The sequence below is a fragment of the Scatophagus argus genome, chromosome 18 (assembly GCF_020382885.2).
Source record: "Scatophagus argus isolate fScaArg1 chromosome 18, fScaArg1.pri, whole genome shotgun sequence".
Lineage (NCBI taxonomy): Eukaryota > Metazoa > Chordata > Actinopteri > Scatophagidae > Scatophagus > Scatophagus argus.
In genome coordinates this window covers 21,256,811-21,276,974 of record NC_058510.1, presented here as the reverse complement: position 1 = coordinate 21,276,974, position 20,164 = coordinate 21,256,811, and the positions used below count along the sequence as shown (strand labels likewise).

General features: G+C 39.8%; 1 protein-coding gene across 2 annotated transcripts in view; it reads right to left on the bottom strand.

Moving 5' to 3' along the window:
* The window catches only part of rsu1 (Ras suppressor protein 1), a 53,740-nt gene that overhangs the window by 10,478 nt on the left and 23,098 nt on the right, over nt 1-20,164 (bottom strand). For both annotated transcript variants that reach the window (XM_046371037.1, XM_046371038.1), the window contains exons 7-8: nt 17,540-17,654; nt 11,831-11,963 (exon numbers count right to left, since the gene is read on the bottom strand). In XM_046371037.1, the coding sequence (XP_046226993.1) occupies nt 11,831-11,963; nt 17,540-17,654 (248 nt within the window). The remainder of the gene's footprint in view (nt 1-11,830; nt 11,964-17,539; nt 17,655-20,164) is intronic.

The following is a 20,164-nucleotide window of genomic DNA, read 5'->3' as shown; positions in this document are numbered from 1 at the left end:
AACAATGAAACAGTTGTCTGCCAATTTCAATAACTGTGTTATTATTTTGCAGTCTACACTGTCACATTCATTCCAGGTCAAATAAGTCAAGGAGCAGGCAAAAATATTGATATGCAAAGAGATGATTAAGGGGATTTTTTTGTTTATTTATGGCTAACTGTCAGAGCAGACATGAGGCTTATCCATATGCCATTTCCACAATGATTGAGAGTTATAAAACTAAATCAGGTGTACATGTGGCTTTAGAAATCTGCAAGTGGTTGTGTTTTGACCCTTAGCCTAAAGATGTGATATGCACAGGACAAAACAGAGGTAAAATATGGTCAACAATGCAAAATAATCAACATAAGAGCATAACATGATGTGTGTAATTTACTGATCATATGCAATTGTACAATTGTATACTCAAATCCTATGTTCTGGGAGAGGTGCCCAACATGTGTATATGCAAGTGTAGAGAAGGGCCAATAATTTGTTCCTATGGTCCATGACCATTATAATTCATCTAATGGCATTATACCTACAATATAAATGTAGTACACTGTAGGCACCGTTGACAGCTAGCTACAATGGCATATTAGGGCTTGGGATGGTGCAATATTCCAAGAAAACAAACTCAGAAATCCAGAGATTAAAGTCACATGCTTTTCAAGGCTGGATCAGCCACATGCCAGGATAGACACTGCTGTTTGCCTTGCTTTATGGCTGCAGTGCATGATGACCATTTCAAATTATACCTTACAATTAGATTTAGCAAAAAGGAAATGCTGTTGGAAAATGTGAAAATCATGGACAAAAGCACTTGGACACACGAATCTTTATTATTGAATTCAGGTGCGGAATGGGACTGTTTTTCAGGAGTTGGGCTAGGCCCCTTATTCTTGACGCTAGGCTTCGACCTTCCAACAGTTTTGGAGGGTCATTTTCTATCCTAGCATGACTGTGTCACAATGCACAAAGCAAGGCCCATAAAGACATAGCTGGATGAGTTTGGTTTTAAAAAACTTGACTGACCTGTACAGAGCCCTGAAGACAACCCCACTGAACACCTTTGTGATGACCTGGAATGGAGACCGTGAGCCAGGCCTTTTCATCTAGCATCAGTGCCTGACCTCACTATTGCTCTACTGCATGAATGGACAAAAATTCCTATACAAAACATTCCAAAATTTTGTAGAAAGCTTTCCCAGAAGAGTGTTGTTATAGCTACAAGATGGAACCAGCTCCATATTAATGTCTTTGTATTTAGGATGCAGTGTCATTAAAGTCCCTCTTGGTGTAATAGTCAGGTCTCTCAATATTGTTGTCTTTAAAGTGCATGCATTAGTCTCCTGTATGGCATGACACCCCCCCCCCATTAATTGTAAATTGTCCTGGACATTCAAATTAAGTCAAAAACCATAAATGCCGCTCAGCGTTTTAGTGTGAGGCCATTATATAGACTAACTAATTGACAGTCTCATAAATTTTGAAATCTTTTTAATCCCTAGTCTCATGAGTTCTGAAATTGAATCATACTTTTTGGGAATTAATGATATTATCCTACTCCCAGGCTCTGTGACTGATTAGGATTTTTCTTCTGCTGTGTACAAATTAATATTTCTTCACCCTGAAACTTTTTATTTCTAAATGTAGTGATATTTACTGCCACAACAAAAGTAAATAACAGGGAGTTTGATCAAGTTATTTCGATAAAACTATGGCATAATATGAAAGAAACTTAAGAGAACATAATATTAAATTACTGTAAACACACAGCAAATTAATGCTGAGAAAGATTTCTGACTTAATCTAATGGGACTAATGCAAACTTTCAACCATCCATCCATGTTCTATACCACTTTATCTGTCAGGGTCACGGGGGGAGAGGCTTGAACCTCTTCCAGCTGACAATAGGCAAGAGGCGGGGTACACCCGGGACTGCTCACCAGTCAATCATAGGCCCAACACACAAAGATAGACAACCACACCCGCTTACACACACACACACCTAGGGGCAATTTAGAGTAGCCATCCATCCATCCTTTTCCCTATCTGTCAGCATCACAGAGGGGCTGGAGCCTATCCCAGCTGACTAAGGGTGAGAGGCAGGGTACACCCTGGACTGACACACAAAGACAAACAAACACACAGGCACACAGAAGATTTGGGGGGTTTAGAATGAAACTGTTTTTAGGACTAAGATTAACCTGGTACGGAACTTAAAACCACATATGGATGAGCGTCACCATCTTAAGCACTTGACTATAACCTCTACAGGCAATTTCTGTCTTTTGTTTGTCAGAGTTTTAGTGAAATCTGCTCACACATTTGGTGAAAAAGAAAAAGTTGTGCATAGAATATTAATTGCCTATGACTCAAAGGCAAGTTTTCTTTGACTCACAAAGCAGCACCCACCACATAGAGACACAGAAGATAAAATAAGTCTTTAATGTTTACAAACAGGTTTTTAGAGTTCTTAGCTGGCAGGGGTTTCTGGAGTGGGGGTCCAAGTTCCCACTCTGAGGGTGACAGAACAGGAACTTGTTAATCTTGAGGGTGAGCCAGCTGGGAAAGACGGTGGCCTTAAGCTGGGATTGAAGTCCCTAGTCTGAGTTGAGCTGAGGTGAACAGGAGACAGATACAGACTGGGCCACAGAAAGTAACTGTATGATCTGGTGGAGAATGAATGAATGATGGTCAGTCAATCTCCAGTTGTTCTCCACAACTTACACAACGCTGAATATGATGTTGCCTAAGGAACAGGAAAGGTACAGGAAAGGTTAAACTGACTAAAGAACATGGACCACCACCACCTAGCCTGTCTGGACTTTTGTCTGTCTGTCTAGTCTTTTAGCTGACTGAATGTGGGCTAGGTTTTTATGATCCATCCACACAACAAATGGTACCTCTGTGCCCTCCAGCAAGTGTCACCACACCTCCAGCATCTAAACTACCAACGGCTTCTGATTCCGCACATCGCCAGAAAAGAATGTGCAGGGATGAAGTCCCTTAAAAGGACCTGAATGCTGTGAAAGAACTGCCCCTGCCCCTTCCACTCTCAGTGATGTACCCAAGAAAAGTGACCATGGATTAATGAGATTCACATTTCTCAGCTTTTATATACAACTTGTTCTGAAGTAATCACTGTATCTGACAGACCAGGACAGTGTGCTCTTCAGTGTTCCTGCAGAAGATGAGTATGTTGTCCAAGTACATGAACATCGATGCAGGAAGTCCTGAAGAACAATTGCTCACCAATGCCTGGAAAACCCTAGGGGCACTGGTGAGCCCAAAAGGCATCACCAAGTATGCAAGATGCCTCAGGGAAGTGTTAAATACTGTTTTTCACTCATCTGCCTCCTTTATCAGCACCAGATGGTAAGTGTTGCGTAGCTCTAGTTTGGAGAACACAGTGGCTTGCAGCAGATACTCAAAGGCAGAGGAGATTAAGGGAAGAGGATAAATATTCTTGACTGAAATGTTGTTTAGTAAATGAAAATCAATACAAGGTCTCAAAAACGTATCTTTTATAGACACAGAAAAGAAGCCTGCCTCTAGTGGCAAGGAGGAAGGTCTAATTATCACAGCAGCCAGAGCAGTTGTGATATACCCCTCCACAGCTTCCCTTTCTGCTTCGGAGAGGTTATATTCTAGATTCTATTCTTAGTCGTATGACCGCTATATGTGTAGGTTCACAGAGATTTCTCTCTACAGCATGTTAATGTATCTGACAGGGCTCTTTGTCAACATAATAAGATTGCTGATGAAAAGTATGACATGTAACATATCCCTGCTTTCTTTCTCAAGCACACACAATTTTGAAGGAGGATGCTAGTTTTTCAGGATTGGGATAAACACAGTCACCAGAACTTTATGTGAAGCACATTGTATTTTATATGGAATATTAATAAAGTCTTGCTTTCTTCACATTAGCAACATTCCCTTAAACTGAGCAGATTTCCAACAAAAACAGTCACTGAAACCACCAACAACCACTCCTCCTAGCAGATGAATGAAATGGCCATAACAACTTAATTCTCTGATGTTGAAAGGGGAACTTAAAACTTTTGCTAGCTATTAGCTGAGAGACTTACTTAAAAATAGTATAATTCCGCAGTTTTCATGGAGGCCATTTGTTTAACAGAAGAAAAGAGTTTATTGTTGTTCATAATAAAGATGACTAGGCTGTGTCCTCAGTCCCATCTTCTACACCCACGACTGTGTGGCCTCCCACAAGGACAACATCATCCTGAAATATGCGGATAAATATTTGCTGTAAATGTCACTGACATATGACCATTAGAAGGTGTTGGTGAAGGGAAAGTTGTGAACTGATGGTGGCACTGGGCCAAAGGTCTCAGTCACCAAAATTGGGAGTCTATTCATTATGTAGTGAGAATCATAAGTATTGATAAAAAAGTATCATGTCAATAAGGCCTTTGGTTATGTTAACATGTTGCTCTGAAACAAAATGTTGGAAAGTCTGTCTAAAATGTTTATATTGATGTTTATAATGTTATATAATGTTTATATTTTTGTCAGGGTGTATTTGTTCATTAAGAAAAATAGGAGAGCACAGCATTATTACTAGATTACAAGATTCAGCCAACTAAACTATACTGAAACTTGAGTGCAGACTGTGTCTTTGTGAGTGTGTAGACATGTTTTTCTGTAGTTGTGGGGACAAAAATCTGTTTTCGTAGTCACATTGAGAGGCCCCGTCTGACTTATGGGGACAAAATGCAAGTCCCCACAACGTAAATCATTAAATATTAGGTTGAATACTTGCTTTAAGATCAGGTTGAATTTAGGGTTAGGTTAAGGTGATTTTTATTATGTTTAAGTGGTGGTTACGCCTCAGGAAATGAATGTAAGTCTATGTAATGTCCCCAAAAGTGATGGAAACACAACCTTGTGTGTGTGTGTGTGTTTTCACAGAATTGGAAGATGAAGGACATTTAGTCATGTGTGAATGAAGCTGTGCGAGCTCAAAGAAGATTTCTTTGGGAAACTGTTTAACACCTGTCTTAAGACAGAATTGTGTGTGTGTGTTCTTTTTCACTGTTGGCACTTCTTCACACACACTCATAAATCTCTCTCACTCTCACAGGTCTTCACAGGCCCTGTTTACACCTAGCATTAACATTCATCCGGGCCGGTCACAAGTGGACAGCAATAACTGCAGGTGTGAATGCACCCAAGACACATTGAGGACAGATCCAGAGGTGGTCTGGTATGCACATTATTGTGAACGATCGCAAACTGATGTCTTCTGTAAGTATACCAGGAAAATGCTGTCTGATTTTCATTTGACTCCATTTGATTTGTTAAAACCATTTCGTCAGTTTGTTGCCTCATCACTGTAATGGCCTGTATGCTACTGCATACTTATAAATTCAATCTAGACCTGCCAATGGCAGCTGTTGAAACTGACTGTTTCATCTGATTTCACCATTCACACTGAATTTATAAAAGAAGACCATATTTACCATATTGACTGTAAACATGACAAATTTTACAAATACAGAAAACAGTAACCAGTATACCAGCAAGTTATGTCTTTGTTGTTCACACAGAAAGTCCCTAGACATCCTTAAAATCCCATGCAATTTTGTGAGTTGTTGAGTTAAGAGAAACTTAAGAAACTTTGTGAAATGATGTCTATGACAAATTCTTTATTATTCGGGCCTTCTTGTAAATTCAGAAAATGTAGTAAAATTATTTTCTTCTTTATCAAAAAAAAATGTGTTTCTTTCACCATGTTCACTACTATGTATACATGTTTGTTTGCACCGGGAAGTGAGATCCTATCAGAAGTGGTCACTTGAGACAATTGGAGAGACACACTGTAATCCCTGGCAGTCCACTTGACTGAATCACCCAAGATGCATTAATGCCAGATGTAAAAAATCTCACAGTGTGAGACTGTTTCTGACAGACACTATGTCTCATACAATTTTTACACCAAAATTAGCATGTATGCAGGATTTTAAAATGTGTAAACCTGCTAAAATACACTATATGAACAAAAGTATTGGGGCACCTGATCACCAACAGGGACTTTAATGACACTGCATTCTAAATACATGGATATTAACTTGGAGTTTGTCCCCCCATTTGCAGGCATAACAGCTTCCACTCTTCTGGGCAGACCCTGTTAAACACCAGAGAAGAGAGAGTGCTGCATCAAGTTCCGCCTTTATACTAGTGAGCTGTGCACCAAGTTACACCCTTGGCTCAAAAAAGGTCTGGCTCAGTTCCAAATACTTCTTTCTTAAATTTGAATCCAGGAAGTTGCCGCCTTGCCTTGTTGCTCCATCAGGAGTCCATCATTAAACCCTGTGGGGTTTTGTTGTGAAATCTCTGCTTCGCTTCCACTCCACCCCACCTTTCATGTCTTGCAGATTGTCTTTTTCCTCCAGCCCTCCGTGCCCCCACATATCTCATATGTCATCCTCCTCCTCCTTATAATGGTCAATGGTCAGACCGTCTGTACAGTCCAGTCATTGCGGGATGTATGCCTTTATGCAATCCTACTCAAATTCAACTGAATGATGTTCAAATGTTGCTTGAATAGAGTTGGATGGAAAAATATTTATGCAACAATGTCCTTAACTTGAATGTGTGTGAAAGCATTACACTGGAAAAGGGAACATGACTTGGGAGTTGAGAGAGGAGACGAGACTTCAGTTTGTCTGAAATGTATTTCTGTAAAGGGGAATTGTGACATTCGGTTCTCCCTCACTTAAACTGAAAGCTCCAGAGGATCAGATCTCTGGATGGTCAGTACAAATAGGAGGGATTATTGCAGCAAACAAAACCTGTTTTAATAATCATATTAAAACACCTGACCATTGTTTTTCAAACTGTGTACCTATTGTTTGATATCAACAGTGCCGATAGTGACCCAGTTTCTGCCATGTGGCAGCACCCCGGCAACAAACCATTATGCTTACGCCCCAGTTTAGCTGATTTGAAGATTTTATCATAGGAAAGAGTGTGTGATGCATAAATTATGCATATGTTGCTTTAATGAGTGCTGACTTAAATGTTGACAGGGATTGCTTACAAAGATGGAATAGGCATCAATGAAACAGAAAAGCTAAGCTCTCTATCATTCATCTTGACAGACAAGGTGACTGGTCAATATTATATAATGTATATTAGCTATAATTCCAAAATGAAAGCTGGCAGGAAGACTTACAATCTAGTGGGTTCCACTTGTCCAGTGTGAAAAATATATTAAAATAAAAATAAAATTAAAGCTGCAAGCAGCATTGAATGGGCCATCGCACACCTGTTCAAGTCAGGGCGTGAGACCATCTCAACCCTGAGCCAGCAGGTGGCACTATGAGTATAAATTAATACTGGCATGTCAATGTATTAAGGTTTGCACTCTGATCCAACACCGGAAGTTTGGTGCAGATTGGACAAGGTATGCTTGAGTTACAACAACATCCTGTTGCATGACAAAGCATGAAAATTTGATGTGCATCCATGGAAAGGTTGTTCCATAAAAACTCCTCACTAAGCTCTTAAGGCTGGTCTGACCGCATATGAGGTGTATCTGGTCAATCTAAGGGAAACAGTACACAAAAGTAAAAAGAAAAAATATGTAATTTCCTGTTGCCAGCAGGTGGCAATATGAGTATAAATGAATATTCACACGTACAGGTCTTCAGATCATAACTCTTATTCACCATGTAAAGTTTTATGAAGAATGGATAAGACACACTTGAGTTAGAGTTAAACTATCAAACAACACCGCCACAGTCACACCTTTCAAGTTTTGCAGAAACCTTTGATAACTTTTCAACATCAAGATCTGTTGTATAAACTGACCAAGTCTGAAGTCAATCAGATTAATCCCCTAGGATGAGTTCTTTCAAATATGACCCCTGTAAGTGGCCCAAAAACCATTACATACCAATAACCATTCCTTACCATCAACATATCATTGTGTGTAGGTCGGCATGTTTATTGCACACATGAAAATTTGACAAGACTGGTCAACTGTTCTGGGAATTATAACCATTTGATGTGTCACAGCAAAACATTAAAATTTGCTGCACTGCCAAGCCAATGCAGTGTAAAGAAAACTGGATCATCAACATGTTACAACATGTTATGAGGTGGATCTAACAAATAAATTAGGAACAGTAGACCAAAATCTAAAACAAGTAACTTCCTATTGGCAGTAGGTGGTGCTATGACAATAGCCGAATATTGTCATATTAATTTGTTCAGGCCAGTAGGCTCATCATATCTGTGAAGTATGAGCCAGGTTGGATGAAATATGTGGTGAGCACAGGAACTTGGAACTTCCTGTTTTATGGCATATCATCAAACTTTGAGGGGACGTCAAAAGCCAACTGGATGACATTTCCAGGAGGAGTTTGTTCAACAATGTGTCGAAATGGCAAAAAATACACCAAAATCACGCCTTTAGAGCCAAAATAGCAGACTCCCTGTTAAGCTTAGGGTGCTGCTCCAAGAGCCATTTTGTTTTAAAAGATTAAAGATTAAAGTGACATATTTTGTCATTGGAGGGAACTCACTCCAACGAAATTTGTTCTCTGCATTTAACCCACCCAAGTGACGTGCACACACACACAGCAAACCCGGGGCAGTGGGCGACCGCGTGCAGCGCCCGGGGAGCAGTGGGGGTTAGGTACCTTGTTCAAGGGTACCTCAATCATGGACACCGGGACGGGGAATCGAACCAGCGATCCACCGGTTACGGGTCCGACACCCTAACCGCTGATCCACGACTGTGTGTCTTGCAAGCCTACCAAGCCTACAAAATTTCATAAAGGAGGATGAAATGGGGCCAAGGGGCTGAGGCCCAAATTTTGCCATCAAATTGATCCAGATCCCTATTGATTAAAACTGGGCTGTGATCATCTAACGATCAAAAAACTATTGTTTAACATGAGGCTGCATCCTTCACACCATAATGCAATTCATCATTATTGATGTCATTGATAGTGGTCTAAAATCAATATTTAAAAAAAAAAAAATTAAAATTCACTCCCATACAGTGCTCATACAAGCCAAATTCCTAAAAGGTTGGGATAATGTGTAAATAAATAAAATAAAAACATTTTTTATTCAACATCATTTCAACATCATTTTCTGGATAACAAAATTAAAGCTATGTAGCCTAGCCTTGAACTGCAGTGTCTTTTCAGAGACTTTAAAATACATCCTTAATGATAAATCCAGTACTGGCTGTCTTTGGTAATTATTTATCCATTTTTCCATTTGAAAACAGGTAGCGTTGTTGTTAGCATGGCTGTTAGCCATCCACTGTGAATACCATGATGCTTTAGGAAGAGTCTCTAGAGCAATCAGAGATGGAAGGCAAAAATAATTGGGGGGATGACAATGAGCAAAAAATGAAGTATTCTATGGGTATCAGTGTCACTTCAGAGGTACTAGTATTGGTATTTGTAATTTTTTAAATGATACCCAGCATGGGGTTTACTGACAGCAGTTTTACATAATAACACAGAGCCCACGTAGTAATATCCTTGTTTTGTCGTCATTGTATCATTGTTTCAAGTGTTGAACCTTGCCCTATCCTTGCTTCTGAACGACTGAGAATTTTGAGTATGCTAATTTCATATCCAAACATGATGCTACAACCTGTTAAGCATGAACATGTTTACCTGTGTAATGTTCCGAACAGGTGTTTTTTTTTAACATTATACAACAGCAATCTTTTGTTGGTCCGGTCCCAACTTGTTTCAACTTGTGGCTATCATCCATCCATTTTCTATACCGCTTATCCGTCAGGGTCGCGGGGGGGCTGGAGCCTATCCCAGCTGACTACGGGCGAGAGGCGGGGTTCACCCTGGACTGGTCGCCAGTCAATCGCAGGGCTGACACACAAAGACAAACAACCACACACTCTCACACTCACACCTAGGGGCAATTTAGAGTAGCCAATTAACCTAATGTGCATGTTTTTGGTATTGCGGGAGGAAGCCGGAGAACCCGGAGAAAACCCACGCAGGCACAGGGAGAACATGCAAACTCCACATAGAAGGGCCCAGACCGGGATTCGAACCTGGAACCCTCTTGCTATGAGGCGACAGTGCTAACCACTGCACCACCGTGCCGCCCTTGTGGCTATCATCAAATTCAAAATAAGCATATATTTTTGTTTGATCTGCTTCCCTCTGGTAGGCGTTACAGAGCTCTGTATGCCAAGACCACCAGACACAAAAACAGTTTCTTCCCCCAGGCTGTCTCCCTGATCTCCCCATAAACCACCTGCCATTGTGTGAACCATCACACTGTTTGCACTACCTCATTCCACTGTTTGCACTACATGTATATATATATATATATATTTTTTTTTTTTTTCTTGTAAATATTTTATTCTTCTTTTTATTATTATTATTGCTTTTTTGTATTTTGTATGGTGCACAGGACAGAGAAAAATCCGGAGTCAAATTCCTTGTATGGTCACACATACTTGGCAAATAAAGCTGATTCTGATTCTGATTCTGATTCTGATTTACTAAATATCAATTAAGTTGATGAAATCAAATATTAACTATAACCTTTGCATTTTTTCATAAATCAGTATATGTCACAAAGGATTTTCATTTTTTGGAATAATGGTTGTACAAGTTTGTAAACATTCATATGGAATGGAATATTGTCGAGACATGGTCTTTTTCTCTCACTCACACACAGTCACAAAGTGCAGGGATCAGTTCCAGAGCATGCCTCAGAGCAGCAGTTTGGAGCATTCACACACAGGATTTGCAGCATCTCTTGTCAATGCAGCCTTCTGCATCACAGTGCTACATCCAACACTTCTTTTCAGCTTAGACTCACATTTCTGTGCTGTAACACACCCAAATGTAGATTTGGCACTAGAAGTGGGTATGAAAACCCAGTATTAAATGGGGCCTCAGGCTAAATTATTAAAGACCAATAAGCTCCAATATTACCGGTTCCACTCTCAGTATAGAAATTAAGAAAACAGATTCCCTATTTGTTACTGTCACATAAAAGTTATCTTGCACATTTTATCTCACATTTGTCTATGATGCATTTTTTGCTATTCCCAATCCAGAAGACACACCTTCCTGTTCGGAGCCTGTGTTTAAGGGTTTGGGGGCAACTCTTTCACTCACTGCAGCGCTGTGCACACACACACACTGTGCAATTATTGATGGAAACATGTGCAATCTGTCTACAAGTCTACTGAATTTGTAGCACATATAGGCAGGGAAATGTACTGTTTGCAAAAGCCGAGCTCATAGTTGTTTATTGCGTTATGGGTGCATTCATAACCTTAATCTAAAATGGTTGGAGCATGATATGAACAGAGATTAAGCAGATTTAGTGATTTGGAAGCTGCAGGCAAACCACAGTAAAATAAAAGTACAATGTACTTCCATCTGTGTCCTGATCTGAAATGAAATAGAATTTAAACTGAATAAAATCTATTTGGCGGCATGGCAGGTGGATGATTAAGTGCTCGTGCAGATTCAGATGAATTGATGCAGAGCCAATTCATGCATCACTATTTCATGCAATGTCGAAAAACAGATTTGAAATGTGAATAAAAGCTTTAGGTTACATTGATGAGACACGCGTAAGACACAAACCTGCAAGGGATAGTGCAGACTGCAGAGATTAAAGTGAGAGCAAATCTGTTGAGAAGTGGGAGTGACACAGCATATCTGACACAACTATGACTATGAAATAATGAGATAAATGACTTTAAAATGAAAGCTGTGGAGATGTTTAAACAAACAGCAAACTGTAGTTGTAGTCCACACTTGGTTGTTGGAATGCATAAGTGTGTGTGAATGTTATTACTTACTACTTGTAGGTCTCTGAGCGAACATATTCAAAAACATGGGAGACACCCAGCTGGAACTGGTCTGCAATGGGAGTGACCCAGGGATTATTCTCTGCTTTAAACACCTGTTTAGGGCCAGTCAGATCCAGATTACCTGCAGACAGACAAACAATTGAAGTGATCACAACCAATATCTGGTTACATGTGTTAAACTGCCCTGGTCAAATTCACACCAAAGCTGCATAATACAAACACAGTCTGACAAATCCGAGATCTTGCCGTGGTCGCCCCTAACTATAAGGTTTAATGTGCACTGTAAAACGCACAATACAATAATCCCTCTCAAATCGACCATTTCGTGGACAGTGCTGCAAGCTTTTTAAGGACGGCTTTCGACTATGTTGCTCTGCTAAAAAAGAAACTCATAAAGCAAAAGAAACTTGCACCCTGGTATAATACAGAGGTTCACAAATTAAAGCAAAATGTGCAAAAACTTGAGAGGAAATGGCGTTCCTCCAAACTTATTGAATCTCACTCAATCTGGCAAGACAGCCTTAGATTATATAGGAAGGCCCTACGGACTGCCAGAGCAGCCTATTACTCGAAATTAATTGAGGATAACAAGCATAATCTCAGGTTTCTCTTCAGCACTGTAGCCAGGCTGACAGAGAGCCATAGTGCTATTGAGCCTTGTATTCCTGTGACCCTTAGCAGCAATGACTTTATAACCCTTTTTAATGACAAGATTTTAAACATTAGAGACAAAATTCAGCACCTACTGACCTTGATCTAACATCAAACACTGGTGTCTTAGAACCAACAGTAGAAACAGATAATCATCTTGACTGCTTTTCTCCAATTGATCCCCATCAGCTATATCAGCCAACCACATGCCTCTTAGACCCCACCCCTACTAACCTACTCAAAGAAGCTTTACCCTTACTTAGCACCTGTCTATGAGACATTATCAATCTATCCCTGATAACAGGCTATGTATCCCAGTCCTTTACTACTTACTACTTATCTCTGTCCTTGTACTCTTAGACCTTAGTGCTGCATTTGACACCATTGACCACTCTATATTACCGCACAGATTGGAACACCTAATTGGCATCAAAGGAACTGCATTGAGCTGGATTCAGTCTTATTTATCAGATCGATTTCAATTTGCTCATGTTAATGATACATCGTCCACACTCACAAAAGTTAGTCATGGAGTTCCAAAAGGTTCTGTCCTTGGGTCAATATTATTCAGCCTGTATATGCTCCCCATTGGTGATATTATTAGGAAACACTCCATACATTTTCATTGTTATGCAGATGACACACAATTGTACTTATCAATGAAACCAGACGAAACAAATCAGCTAGTCAAGCTTCAGGCATGTCTTAAAGACATAAAAACCTGGATGACCAGCAACTTCCTACTTCTAAATTCAGACAAAACTGAAGTTATTGTTCTAGGCCCCGAACACCTTAGAAACAAATTATGCAAATTATGTAGTTATCCACTGTAAGAAATTTAGGAGTTATCTTTGACCAGGACATGTCCTTTAACTCGCACATAGCAAATATGTCAAAGACTGCATTCTTTCACCTCCACAATATTGCAAAGATTAGGCACATCCTGAGTCAGAAAGATGCAGAAAAATTAGTCCATGTATTCATTACCTCTAGACTGGATTACTGTAACTCCCTTCTATCAGGCTGCGCCAAAAAATCTATAAAGACTCTCCAGCTAATCCAGAGAGCTGCAGCACGACTACTGACAAGAACCAGCATGAGAGATCATATTTCTCCTGTACTGGCTTCTCTATATTGGCTACCTGTAAAATTGAGGATAGATTTTAAAATTCTCCTCCTCACTTATAAAGGCCTGAACGGTCATGCACCATCCTACCTTAAAGAGTTAATAGTACCCTATTATCCCACCAGAGCTTTGCGTTCCCAAAATGCAGGGCTACTTGTGGTGCCTAGAGTCCTCAAAAGTAGATTGGGAACCAGAGCTTTTAGTTATCAAGCTCCTCTACTATGGGACCATCTTCCGGTTTCAGTCCGGGAGGCGGACACCCTCTCTATGTTTAAGAGTAGACTAAAAACTTTCCTGTTTGATAAAGCTTATAGTAGTTATAGTGCTGGCCTAACCTGGCCTTTAGGGTTCGCATGTGTGACTTTGACCATTGGCCAATCACTTGCACTAGAAACTAAATACATAATAGCAAATTGCCATTAAGAGCTTTATAAATAAATACAAACCTAAACCTGTGTAAGGCTATTTTATGGGCTGCCCCAATTGTCTCTGAACCCCCACAGTTGGCTATGACCACATGGTCATTTGTCACCCTGTGAGGGACCTATAACAACTCCTGCTGGGCCAGGCCCACTGAAGGCCCACTGGACTTCATTAAATGTTGGATTTGAAATGTATCTTGTGTATTATGAGATATTAGTAGCCCTATCTATTTCAGGTATGCTATGTGGTATTCTTGATTATTATCTTGCTTGATTGATCAACTGACTGGTTGATTAATTTTTAGGATTACCTTGGGAATATAGTTTTGTTAATTGTATGTCTATTTTGGTTATAATACCTGTTAACTGTTAACCTGTAGTATTGCTTTGCTGAGATACCTTATCTAACAGGCCTAAATGCCTGTAGAGGTCTGGAGTCTGAGATTCTTTGAGTCTCTAGACTTTATAGTTTATAGAGACTTTATAGTGAGTATCAATGGGTGCTATATCACGTTCTTAAGCACTGAGGAAAATAGAAAAGGTTGAGTGTTCTGTAATCGCTGGCGTAGGCTAAGTTCTGGACCGCTGAACATCTCAACCCAGGGCCTGGGCTATTTCCCATGTTTTGTAGCTTGTTGGATAGCTTTAGACCTAAATCTCCTATCCCTGAACTATTTAACCAGACTTAGTTCTGTTGGACAGAACTTGTTTCTTCGGGGGTGTGCTGATATGTGTACTGATAATGGTTAACGGTTAGTTTCAACCTCGTAGACATTTTATAAATTGAAGTCAGATTGGCTAAAATTATCTCACCTAAATATCATTCAAGCACCGAGAAGACAGAACCCGCATTGGGGGAACTCGGTACAAGCCCATTAGTTTCTCCCCTTTCAGGTGGTGATATCGCAGGATTGCAACGAGGCTGCAAGCGATCACGTCATTCTGGAATGACATGTGATGAGGTTTTAACTGGTGGTACTGTTTTGCCAGCTGTTTTCGTGAGTAAAACTTATTTTTGTTCTCAGGAGAGATTCAGAGAGAGTTTATTTGCATCATATATAGACACATACTGTAGAATGGATCGACACATCCGGTGATAGATCAGAGACCGTAGAAATCCGATGGGGGGAAATCTTACAATCTTGAAAAACACACCTATACGACAGGGAAACGAGAGGGAAGATGAGGGCGCAACAATATTAAAATACTAGCCAAAGGTGAACTTGTTTTAGAAAACATCCAAAGCCTAGAAAAAAATGCGCTCAGCAGTAACTGAAAAGCTCAAGACGCGTATTGAAGCGTTTGACTATGAGAAACGCAGATGGGCAAGACAATGTGAGGTGATGGAATAAGACTTACCCCACACCTCCAGGCGGCATTATTAAGGGAAATGTTAATAAGACTTTATTGCATGATGTAAGTTTAGTAATGACACATGTGAGCTATAATATCAAAAATGTTTTTTCTACCTATTTGACCCATTGTAGTGACAAAGATGAGTCTTATATGACATCACGAATTGATGATCGAGTTTCTGATTACAAAACTAGACTTGCTGTCTAGTGGGATTTATTTGCTGATGTGACTAGTCTTTTGGCTCTGCTAACTCTATCGCTAACTCTTATAGGATTACTGGACAATCACAGCACTCATCATGGTTGGCAAACCGGATAGCAATTTGCAATAGCAATATCTCACTAGCAGTAATGAAAACATTATCAAGACGGTTAAGTCTGAGATGCAAACGCTTCTCACCGTTCGTCGTTCAGTTTATAATCAAACCCGCACCACAGAACATAGTCTAGCTTGTAGAACTTTTGCCCAAGATTTATTTACTGCAGCCAGACAAGAAATCCTGGACCTTTGTCTGTAACAGACCCTAAGTGATTTGATCAAAACCTTAAGATTCAAGATTCAAAGCATTTATTGTCATATGCACAGTAAGGAAACCGGTTTCCCTGTACAATGAAATTTTTACTTTGCTGTCCACACTGAATGCCATTAAAAGTTAAGGAATACTAAAAAATAGAACAATTTAACAAAATAAGCAATTTAAGAAGCAAAGTAAACATAAAATATAAAGTAAAGATGAAATATAAACTACAAGTAAATAAGGTAAAATAAGCTATATACATGAATGTGCATGTGATATACCTGCACAGGTGGTTTACATCAGGAAAAATTAAAAATATTAAGTATGCTGAATGCTATCCACTTGCTATCCGGCACTGAATGCACTGGTTGTATTGGATTCTTTGTAACTTTCTAACTTATCCACCCAGAACAGGTTTTTCTTTCAAATTCCACCATAATCATAACCTGTCCGGTTCATCTACACACTCGACACAAGCCACACACTCTGTCCTGGTGCCGCATTGGGGGAACTCGGCAAGCCCGTTTCTCCCCTTTCACTTGTCATGTCTTACTGTTGCTGTTTGAGATGCCCAACCAGCTTACTCATTCAACATACAATGCTGAGTGGATAAGTAGGCAGTAATAAACTAAAGACAGGGTTTTTTATCTGGAAACAAGCATAAGGACATGGAAACTGTTACTTAAGCTCTTACAGTAAGAAATTAAATGAGGTAAGTTAACAGTGTAGAGGAAAGGTTTCCTTACTTCTCAGATTCATAGGTGTACACTCAGACAAAGGTGATCGGCGTAACACTGGTATTTGGTGACAAGACTCACGTGTCAGAAGTCGTCAGTATTAGAGATGTTAGCATGTCAGGGACAGGGATGTGGATTTATATTTTCTAATATTTGAAATAAAACAAAAAATAACAGTGATAACTGTAGTTATCACCTCCATGCACCAGTCAACTTGGGAGTTCATATACATGTCAGTCCAGACACATTTAAAAATAGAGTGAAAATTTCAAAGAAATTCAACAGTGCAGTTCTTGATGAAATGTTATCACTCTATTTATATGTATAATTCCACTGAATAATTGAGAAGCATGCTTTCTCCACTTAGAGACTACTTTTACAGAGGTGTACAGAGGACTGATTTGTCCTGAGATTTGTGAGATGCATTGACAATGCAATGACAATCACCTGAAGCTCAGTATCAACAAAACCAATGAGCTTATGGTGAACTACAATGCTTCAAATATGGATGTTGCTGGAAAGAAGCTACAAATTCTCGCATCTTCACACACATCTGCAACCTAAATAAATAATTACCAGAAATTTGTTTGTGTAGAACATTATAATGTCACAGTGAAGTTTGCCTTTGACTTTCTGATGTGAAATATCACATTAACAAAAATAGGGCAGATGAAGGGACAGACAAACTGAAAAATAATGCCTCCAGCCACAGCTAGCACCAATGCAGGGGTACAATAAAAATATTTCTTATGCTTTTTATAATTATTATTATTATTGTACATTATCCTTACAGCACATTTTCTCAAGTGTTAAAGCTCACATGTTTACATTCAGCCAAATGAATGTTGTGTCTGTATGTGTGTGTGTATGTCAGTTTGTGGTGAGTACCCAGTTCAGGGGGCAGGACAGTCAGTCTGTTGCCCTGGATGTGAAGCTCTTTGAGGTGAGCCAGCTCCCCTATCTCCTTAGGCAGCGAGATCAGATCATTATCCCTCAGACTCAGCTGGACAGAAGGGGGGAAAAACACAGGAAGAAGACAAGATTTGACAAACTGAAACAACAGCAACATTCATTTTTGAAAGAACAAAGTCTTTGACCAGATATAGAATGGACTAACATGTTCAACCTGTCTTATATCTTATTATACTTATTATTATATTACTGAGATGAAACCTGTTCTACTGCATCTAGATTATCACACAAAACGTTAAACTTCAAACTTTTTCAATTTTTCTTCAGCTGTAGTTTGTATTCATGTCACTAACAATCCACTATCAAATGGTTTAGTTGCTGTCCCAAAAAAAGTTGGGAGGAGGATGCCAGATAGCAGCATAAACATGAAACTTTCAATGAAACAATCATGTGACAAGGAGACAGCAGGATAAGTGAGTTGAATGCAAACCACAGACTGTGCCAGTTTTAACCCGTATTGTAACATTTTTCTGCAATGGTATGCTATCCAAATAAAATTAAAGATGCTTCTCTCGCAGTCATTTGCTCTGGAGTAAGGGCTGATCGGCCATCGAAGGCTACTGAACTATTGTCATTCCAAATAGTTTGACTGGTGGTTTCCATAAAGGCCGATGAGATAAACACACAACACAGTTTCTCTACGTGCAACCAAAATGTCATTGCCGAACGACACCCCACTGTCCCAGACAGGACCCTCAGCAAGACCAGGCTACAGGAAGTCACTTTGCAGGAGACAAACTGAACAGAGCATGGGTCACAATTGATCATATCTTCTCACGATGTCACAATCACTGGCTGGCACAAGGCTTATGAAAAAATATGAAGATTCTGAAAACGTTTTGCTCTCAAGACCTTGCAAATATATTGCACTGGTTAAACCAAGAGGGCAAGACAAATTTGTGTTCAAAATGGCAGGAGAATAGCTAGTTAGCTCTCTAACATGAACTGCAGAGCACAATAAGTACTACAAGTGAGTAGAGTTTGGAGGTGAATATTAGTTTGTAAATTTTACCAAAATCCTAATCAGCATATCTTTAGGACTTTTGAGGACTGACTGTGCTTTCTTTCTTTTTTTAAAATTCTGTAATCACAAAGAATACATTTTCACAGCATGTTCACAAATATCTGCTGCTTATCTTGCCATGTATACTCACTTTAGACACAGAAGAACATACCAGTACAGCAACATAATGGAACAAACAAAGGCATTTTTTTTAAACAAACAAACAATATATATTACTAGTTTGACAGGTTCTTAAAGGGGGAAAATAATTAACTAAGCGACTCACCCACTAACAAAGGTATATGTTGCAGTTAACGCAATGTTTAGATTCCTTGTCTTCTTCCTACTCTGTGTGGTTACTATGAACAATAACACAATATACGGTGTTTCTGTGTGTATGTGTGCTTTTCTTGTACGAACACTGTCCACACATGGTACTTGCAAATGCGGCAGCCAGATGTTCATGTAAACTTCACTACATTTTTTGTCTTTTTTTTCACCTTTTATTACCAAAGACCATATTGTCTATGATGGTCATCAACATCAGAACTGAAAGCACAGGCACTGGATGCAGTGCAGTAGATCTGAAAATGATCACTACCCACAGCATCAGCCAGACGAAATGACACCAATAACAGTATGTCTGGAAGAGAGCTCAGCTAACCTAGCTTGGAACTAGGGCTCTCTCAGCCTACTCTTGGCTAATGTCCAGTGATAAGACAATAAAATGGATGAAATAAGATTGAGGGTAACTCTGCAACGGCAATCAGAGACTGCTATGCCCATATCTTTACAGGGACCTGACTCCATCATAACATTCCTAATCGAGCTATTACACCTGATGTGCAGACCATGTTTCATGCAGATATCAGTAAGAGGAGAGGAGGTGGACTCTGTCAATGATGCTTGGTGGAAGCACTGTCAAAGTTGACAGACAATGTTTACCAGATGTACATTTTTTCATGTCAAGATTTCCACAATATTTTCTGTCTGCGTGTTTGTTTCCCCTGTTAACATTCCTCCAGATACTAATTCAAAAATGGACTACACTCTATTAGGTCATTAGCAGTCACAGGACAAAACAAAGATATTTTTAATGAGACAGATCTCAGACATAGGATGGGACGGTGGTGCAGTGGTTAGCACTGTCACCTCATAGTCCCGTAATCCCAGACCATAATCCCGGTCTGGGCCCTTCTATGTGGAGTTTGCATGTTCTCCCTGTGCCTGCGTGGGTTTTCTCCGGGTACTCCGGCTTCCTCCCACAATCCCAAAAACATGCACATTAGGTTAATTGGCTACTCTACATTGCCCCTAGGTGTGAGTGTGAGAGTGTGTGGTTGTCTGTCTTTGTGTGTTGGCCCTGTGATTGACTGGCGACCAGTCCAGGGTGAACCCCGCCTCTCGCCCGTAGTCAGCTGGGATAGGCTCCAGCTCCCCCGCGACCCTGACGGATAAGCGATATAGAAAATGGATGGATGGATCTCAGATATGTTTTCCTAAATTTCACCAGCATGGTCACATCCCAACCAATTCCA